Source organism: Nuphar pumila, chromosome 7, assembly GCF_984573655.1.
Source record: "Nuphar pumila chromosome 7, dmNupPumi1.hap1.1, whole genome shotgun sequence".
In the NCBI taxonomy this organism is placed as follows: domain Eukaryota; kingdom Viridiplantae; phylum Streptophyta; class Magnoliopsida; order Nymphaeales; family Nymphaeaceae; genus Nuphar; species Nuphar pumila.
In genome coordinates, this window is record NC_143255.1 from 103,466,613 (window position 1) to 103,475,403 (window position 8,791).

General features: G+C 40.8%; 1 protein-coding gene and 1 non-coding gene across 2 annotated transcripts; both read left to right on the forward strand.

Moving 5' to 3' along the window:
- Nucleotides 1–2,434: 2,434 nt before the first annotated feature.
- LOC149832707 (expansin-A13-like) lies at nt 2,435–6,859 on the forward strand. Its single transcript, XM_090014672.1, has 3 exons — nt 2,435–2,814; nt 3,001–3,316; nt 6,372–6,859. The coding sequence occupies exons 1-3, from the start codon at nt 2,664–2,666 to the stop codon at nt 6,679–6,681; spliced, it is 777 nt and encodes a 258-aa protein (XP_089870798.1). The 5' UTR covers nt 2,435–2,663; the 3' UTR covers nt 6,682–6,859.
- Nucleotides 6,860–6,993: 134 nt separating this feature from the next.
- On the forward strand, nt 6,994–7,074 carry TRNAL-AAG (transfer RNA leucine (anticodon AAG)). The gene has a single exon. It is a non-coding gene; the product is annotated as a tRNA-Leu (tRNA).
- The last annotated feature ends 1,717 nt before the right edge of the window (nt 7,075–8,791 follow it).

Here is an 8,791-nt window from a genome sequence, read left to right on the forward strand (position 1 = left end):
TAACCTACACAAGAGAGGTTACTTTGGCAATATATTGATTCAGTTAATTCAATTTAAAATATTGAACCCAAAATAAAAAATAATACCACGTTCAAATATGTTGATAAGTGCATATGAAAAATAAAGCAAACATAATAATATGCATGTGCCAAAAAGTAACTGAATATTGGCTCACCAAAGTGACCCATAGTGTGCTCCAAATAGCCATATAAAATCCTTTTTTTTATAAGACATGCACACGGGTCTGGCCAAACCTGGGTATCAGCGTCCACCTCTGAGTCGAGTCCAACCAGACCCAACCCACACAATGGTTTACGTTGACCCGGTTCAGTCCCCTAAAACAAAATAGAGATTAAACCGGTCAGCAGCCCCATGACTGAATGGGACTGAGCTGGTTTGACCCGACTGGTCACCGGACTCAGTTCAAGTCACCTTAGAGGCCAGGGTCTAGCAATACACAGGACCGATCTGGTCCTGTGTATGCACACCAAAACTACCCTGACCCGGCTAAACCAGCTATGGGTCGCTGAATGGATTGCTGACTCGGTCGGCTGGGAACCGAACCGGTCCAACATAGTGTCCTGGTTAAAGTCTGTCGCTTTGTTTCGTGCCTAATGGTTGAACCGACTTGGGACAGACGGTCGAAACAGCTTACTCGATAAAATTGTCGGAAGTGCACTGAATTGGTCTGGAACCAACAACCGCCCCGCCCGGCCCAACTGGGTTGACCATATGTTGTTGAACCCGTACTGAAGGGTGATACTAATGGATCACTAGAATATCAGGAAACCGAATCAGTCAGTTCACTCGACTAAAACAACCGAAGCCTAGAGTCAAACGCCAATACCCACCGATAGACGGTCAAACACGATGACGAATGCATGCACCAACGAAGGTGGGAACCAGATGCTGACTATCATCGGCCTTCGCAAGATGTAGATGAAGATTGGATGACTGTCAGCTCTGAATCTCCCATTGACGGTGGTGAGGCACCGTCGTCGGAGGCAGCCAAACTTCAGATCACCGATCGGCGGTAGGGGCAGATCGGTTACCCTAACTGCCAGGAGCCAAGACCTCGCTACCCACCAGTGGTTGGGGCAAACCCAAAACCCTAGACCTAGTTGTCGGGCTCAATCCACCGTCCGGTGTCGGTAAGCAGTGGAGGGCCAGCCAGTAACCTTGTTCCAATCGATGCAGAGACCTTCTTCCGATCAAAATCGAAGGAGGGAGGGACTGTAATGCCTTTCCAAAAAATGGGCCAAGAGAGAGATGCCATCCCTCTGTCAAAGCACAGCCGAACGACCCAAACCCGGGGGAAGGGGGGGGAGGCCTTCCTCTGCCAGTGGTTTGACAGGAGGCAGAAAAAAAGTGCAGGCACCTGACAGAGCCTGCGCCATAAGCCATACCGCGTCTGATGATCAAACCAGATGACCGTCTGTTGGGTGGTTTGAATAGGGTCCAACCCCTTTCTCCACCAAGAAGCGATGGTGCGGCCAACCAAAGAGCAACCTTATGAAAAGCATTGATAGCATGCTCTTGTTAAATCGTTGAAATCATAAACAGAACAAAATTAAAAGTGAAAGCTATACCTCAATCTATAGTACTCTGGTTGATCATTGACGAGTATGATCTTCTAGAACCTGTATATTAGCCCTTTTTTTTTTCTAAACCTGATGAGAGAGACTGAATCTCTTTCTAACAATGGAGAATTCAAAAAGAGAGGGCCTTAGTATAAGGTTTGGGGACTACAACCTAATGTATTTAGGACTCTATCTCAACTCAACCCATTATAGAGTTTTAGACAGGATAAGTCTCTCCACATAGTGTTTCATACCATTTGAGATACCAGAGGGCCCATCCGGATTAGACCACATAAACCGGGCCTAAACCTAAGACAGACTTACGATGTGTGGATCAACGTATGTAGGCCCACACAATTTTTTAACATAATACACAAATTTTGTGCCATGTGATTACACCTGATTCAGACTGGGGTTACCCGTTCAATTACGATAGTAGTTATCATCTCACTTGCCTAATATATATATATATATATATATATATATATATATATAGAGAGAGAGAGAGAGAGAGAGCATATGTGATATATGATGGGCTTTTTTTATTATTTTTTGGTGTTTTTTTTTTGTAGTTTCTACCTAATAAATGTGTTAGGATACGGTCAATTTAAGAGGAACTCACACCTAAATCATGTATTTTTGATGAAAAAAAAATGATAGAGAAGATTTTGAACACTATAAAAATCCACCCATGTGTGGGAATAGAACACTTCAAGAGCTGATCCCCATAAAATCAAATACATGAATCACATTTGTAAGGTCAGAATTTAAAAATAAAACAAAAAAAAATTGAAAAACTCATCAAACAGCAAGCACCTCAGCTCTATTATATATAAGGGACTTTCCCTGGACTTTTATATGCGAAAAACAACCGTGTTCTTGTCTATGGGCCAGAGTCGGGTCACGATCCAACTAATGTGTACTGCAAGAGTCACTGTGCTTTCAAAGGAAAGAGCAATTCTGTAATTTCCACTAAAGAACAGTAAAGTGGGAAAGAAACAAAAAGAAGAGAAAAACCCACACTTCCTCTGTCCTGCTGCTCTCCAGATCTCAAGTGTGTGTGTGTGAGAGAGAGAGAGAGATATGCCGTTCTTCTCCTTGCCCCTACTCCTCCTCGTCACCTTCTTCCCATCACCATATTCTCCTCTCGTCTCATCTGTCTCCCTCGACACTGAAGAATGGAAGTACGCACGTGCGACGTACTACGCAGCCAACGATCCCCTCGACACCCTTGGTAATATCTCTCCCCCATCTCTTATTTCCCTCTCTAGAGATTAGGAGTCGTTTCCTTCTCCCCCTTTTGATTCATTTTCTGGAGTGTACCCACAAACGAATGAAAATCTCTGATTATTTTCTTCATCTCATCGCATGTATCGTGCCGATCGATCGATCTTGTGGAATGGAATCGCGGAAAGAGCAGAGGGGGCGTGCGGGTACGGAGATCTTGGGAAGAACGGGTACGGGTTGAGCACGGTGGCGCTGAGCGGGGCTCTGTTCGGGAAGGGGGAAGGGTGCGGGGGCTGCTACCAGGTGAGGTGCGTGGACGACCTCAAGTGGTGCATCCCGGGGACGTCCATCGTGGTGACGGCTACCAACTTCTGCCCGCCCAACTACGCGTTGCCCGTCGACTCCGGCGGCTGGTGCAACCCACCCAACAAGCACTTCGTCATGCCCATCGCTGCCTTCGAGAAGATAGCCATCTGGAAAGCTGGAAACATGCCCGTCACCTACCGGAGGTAACCCCAAAAGTCACGCTCAGTCCCCCAATAACTCTCTCTCTCTCTCAATGTTTACGTCCTTTTCTCGTCTCCTTGTGTGTCAAGTGGAATGGTGGTGATTTTCGGGTGGTTATTTTTTTGAATTATTGGTTGTTTACCTTTTGTTATTTGAAAATAACGTGTTATTAATATTATATATATTTTTTATCATGGTCATTTGCGAGTCGGTGGTAGCTGCCTACCACTTTTCTGGCTTTTAAAGGCTTTTTCAATGTTTTTCTTAAATGTGTATGTACAAATGCGTTCTAGATGTTTGATTTTATGGGGGATCAACTATTGGATGTCCTATTTCCACATAGTGATAGGTTTTATAAGGTTTAAAAAATCGATGGTGTAAAATTCTTATATTCAAGGTTTAAATGTTGTTTTTCATCTAAAAAAACATGACCCAAGTATTGTTTCTTAGCAAATGTGAAAATGTAGAATACATTTTAGGGGTCAAAATATGCCAAAAGCAACTTGAAAACACAATGCCCGCTCACATTAGGCTTGCGGTAGGCCAGAAAAGTGGTAAGCAACTACCACTTAAAAACTCCTCTTCTAATTTTCAGAAGTTGGTTTCCTAGCAAAGGATATTTCTCTTTTCGTTTCTTTTCTATTGTGTCGGTCGGTGAAGATCAATTTTATTGAATTTCACTGCCATTTCTGCTGTCACATTGCACGATGTGAATTTGGTTGTTGGCTGTGTTGAGGGTATTTACGTCATTTAGTATTCTAAAGTTTTTCAGAAACACGGGGGTTGGTACGTCATTTTGTCAATTCCCACTACTGTCTCTTTCGACCGTTGAATTATTGGCGTCGAATTGCATCAGTCATCTATGTTGACGTGATGCCGCTAGATCCGCCGTTGATCTTGAAAAATCCCGTGGACCCTGCTGCTACGAGAGGCCATGCTTTCTCCGTGCAGTGTGGATCCCACTGTAGATCTAGCACGGCAATGTGGGCCCACCCAAGATAGCACCTAGACAATTTGGTTCTCACTTGATACATAGGAAAACATTAAAATAATATTACAATATTAAAAAATATTTTGAGTTCTTTTTAAAATTATTGAAAAAAATAAGCTGATTCAGATTATTGTTTCGTATAGGTTTGTCAAAACAAATATTTCGTATCGATTTGCCAAAACAAAAAAGAAGAGAAAATCAATGTAGCGATGCCTGAAGCCTTTGAAAGAGGTCAGATCTGGTGATACGGCAAAACACAATTTGTTTTTTGTGGTTCGAAATCACCACCGTATGTGGCAGTGTTTTGGCGTGTCACGTGATCTGCTCTCCTTTGAACATCTCGGTGTGCTTAACCTTGAAATTTTTTAAGAAAACTTTTTTTATCTTTTTGTTAATTTCATAACACTAAGTGTCATTAGGGATGGTTTGGATCGAGGATGGAGAACAAGAAATGGGGATGGAGGCAGCGATGGAGGTTAAAATCAAAACCCGTACGAGAATGAAGGCAGGAATGAACTTACGCTTTCCTCCACCCCGTCCCCAATCTTTGTTTACGGATGCCAATGGACCGAAGGAAAACGGAATCCCTACCCCGCCTCACCTCATTTGGACCAGGAATGGAGGACATGAAACGGGGATGGAGGTTAAAATCAAAAGTCGTGCGAGGATGAAGGCAAGAGTGGAGGGCAGAATTTTGAGACGGTGTAGGGGTGGAGACCTTGTCCCCCGCCCCCACCCCCAAAAGATTGGCCAATTCAACTCGATTTGGGTTTAAAATCAAAATGGGCAGATTACCTAAATAGTGTTTAAAATGGATTTAGGGTACAATACGATTATCACAACCGACTTCAACACATTTTTTTTTTTAATGTTGGAACGTAACCATGAAGTATTAATGCCATTAACTCTCTTGTTATCATTGTTGTTTGCTTTAAGTATAAAAGTGAGGTGAATAAATGTGCCCTAAATTTTAGAAGTGTTTCACTCTTTTAAATCACATTGTTGCTAGTAGAACAGGAAAATAGTAGGAAACAATTTCACCATTTTTTTTTTGGATAATAAAAATAACCATCTTTTTCATTGATTTTATTGGCATAAAAACCTAGGTTCTCCTTGTTCATTAGATAGTACACCCAGCTTCAGCCTCGGGGCAAAAGATGTGCACCCGTGAGTTTCGAATTGGTGACATCCCCTTAACTTTGTGACAATTCACTACTCACCCATATCAAATGAGAAAACCCCTCATGGCCAATTATTTGAAATTTTCTATTTTTAACACAATTATAGAAACTAAACGAATGCTGCAAATCTCAATGCCGACAAAACTCAATGAGAGATATTGTCACGATAAACTAAAACCATTTGTGCTTCTCAAGAAAATCTCAGGAAAATATCTGCATATATAAGAAGATAAAAACAATATATATGTTAAAACTATGAAGCAAACTTGAAAAAGGTGATATCTTCAAGATAGTGATATTTTAGAATATCATGTTTTTAAAGAAAATGTTAAGCTTTTGAAAATATCGTGTATTTGTTACATACAGGGCATTGTTTGGAAATCGCCAAGTGTTGTTGTTGTCATTAATATTACAACAAAAATTTTGATTGTGATATTTATGGGTCCGGAATTTTATGTGCCATTGATTAGACTGGCAAATGACAATTAATAGTATGCAATGCATGGGACCTACCTTAGTTACTTGGACCGTTAACAAATATTTCAAATAAAGTCTGACAAAAGTCCGTCATGTTTTTTTTGTTTAATCCAATCATGATATCTTCAGGCATTTTTCTTAGTGAACTTCCATGAAGACTTGCAGTTCAGATCCAACTACCAAACAAAAAATATACTAAAAAAGTTTAAGAACATGACTACACAAGTATGCACATGCATGACTTTGTGACTTTTGTTTATGTTTATAAAAAGATATTTTGACAAGATGAAGTTAATTTGCTGTGCTATAAAATGACCAACATGCCCTTTGGCTAAAAACCTGCTGTGGATGCTGGTATGCATATGTGAGAAAGTGATGAATTTCCTATACATGAATGATGGAAAACAGGGTAAAGTGTGTCAAGGCAGGAGGGATTCGCTTCACCATTAACGGCTTCGGTTTCTTCTACTCTATCCTCATCACCAATGTCGCCGGTGCCGGAGATGTCATCGCCGTGAAGATAAAGGGATCCAACACAGGATGGTTGCCCATGGGGAGGAACTGGGGGCAAAACTGGCATTGTAACTCGGATCTCAAGCATCAGGCACTCTCATTTGAGGTCACCACTAGTGATGGGAAGACCCTTACTTCTTATAACGTTTTGCCATCCACTTGGGAGTTTGGTCAGACGTTTGAAGGGAAGCAGTTCCCTTCATGAAAAATCACCTGTATGTGGTCTTTTTTATATATATATATATAACTTTTGTGGTCGTTACTACGGATGATAGGGTTGGTTGTGGAAGAAAGATAAAAAGGGTAAGAGAGCTTGTTTGATTTTACCTAACATGGTGTCGTGGTGGATGTTGAGTAATTAATATGAAAGGAATATCTTTTTATGTGGCGCCTGCTCTAAGCTTTCTCCCACTTTTCGTTACTCCACACTGTTTGAACCAGCATAAAGTATAAACGTTATAAATAAGAAGAATGTGGCATGAATAAGTAAATTTTTTATTTAATGGCTTTCACGCATGTTGAGATGGCCGAGTTGGTCTAAGGCGCCAGATTAAGGTTCTGGTCCGAAAGGGCGTGGGTTCAAATCCCACTCTCAACACGGCATCCTTTTTCTTCGTTTCCAAAACTCGTCTATTTTTTCTTAAGCATAAAAAATAAAATAAAAAGCGAACTCTTTTGTCTTGCCAATGTGTTGATCGATGATTGGAGGAGGAGGTTTCCCTTGGCCTAATAAAAAAAAGTGCATTTGGAACCATGTAGGGTTCAAATTTCAAACACTTCGTATTGTGGTTTCTTTGGAAGGATTCAAGTATTGTTGTTTCTTTGGAACAATAAAGGATTCAAACACTTTATTGGCTTGACTATTCTAGTTTATTGTTCAACACCTCAGATTGCTATTGCTTGTGATGACCTTGATTTGATTCAAACTTGGCTCGTTAGTCCAAACATAGCTACTTGAGATTAGGGTCAATGGGTCAGGTATGACCCCGATCTGGACTTGTACTGGATGCAATAAGATCTAGATTTGATAACAAAAAGGAAATTTAATTAAAAATTTGCATCAGACATAGGGTATGCTCAGTATATGGACCTGGGTATGGTTTTTTCTATGGTAGGTCTGCTCGGAACTGGGCTCAAACTCGTATCAGCACCTCACCTCAGAGTCAGATCCCGATCTGGACCTGCTTGAGTCTGTTGAAGGTCCAACCTCTAGACACCCCTACCTTTATGTACCTATAGATGCGTTCAACATGCTATACATGTTTATTGGGAATCAAGCAATAGTAAAAAAAAAACTGCGTACAGGTCACAATTACATGATCACAAAAGCATTTCAAATTATGGGAAAATTAGTAGTTTTTATCGAATAGACCATTCGGTCAATTTGACTATATATATATATATATATATATATATATATATATATATATATATATATATATATATATATATATATATATAGAGAGAGAGAGAGAGAGAGAGAGAGAGAGAGAGAGAGAGAGAGTAGCCCGTATCCTCCGATGCGCCCATCTTGTCCATTGTATTTTTTTTGCATAATTTTGCGCTTAGTGGTGGTCATGACCGCCAGTAAAGTGCTGGGCAGAACCCAGGGCTTTAGCGATGCAAGTAAAAGGCCCTTTTACAAAAAAAGGGATTTTCACTGCTGATGACGTGCAATCAGCAGCGGAAAACCGTTCTACCGTCAACAAACACTTTGTGTGCATATATATATATATATATATATATGAGTGTGTCATCAAACACTCAAAAGTGTTTGACGACACTTGGACGCGTTTCTGCAAGATCAGCAGCAGAAACGTTGTTTTTTTATTAAAGGGGCATTTAGTGGCAGTCACGTCCGCCGCTTAATGCCTCGTTTCTGCCCAGACCTTTAGCGGCAGTCATGACTGTGTGTCACAAATGATTAATTAGGAGTATTCAATGCAAAAAATGAACGTTTAATTATTGAAAAGGAAATTGCTTGATCCTTAAGTGTTAAATAATGGGGGTTAAGACATTAGAACTTTCTCTTCCTACAAAAATTGTAACCTAAAGAATCTTGATTTTCTAAAAACCTATTGAATTTCTCCGTTTCCGGAAAGACTTTCTGCTTTTGAGATCCTTCAAGCCTTCAACGACTTGATTTAGGAAGTGGCGCTTCGCTATCATGTGAGTAACGAGAACCGGTCTCTGTGGCCTAGCCGATCTATACCCTTGCCTTCAAGCTTAGTTGAGAGAACAGACACCAGTTCATATTTGGTCACCCGAAGCTCTCATGTAGAGGCACCTATGACATTTATGCAAGATGTAACTGC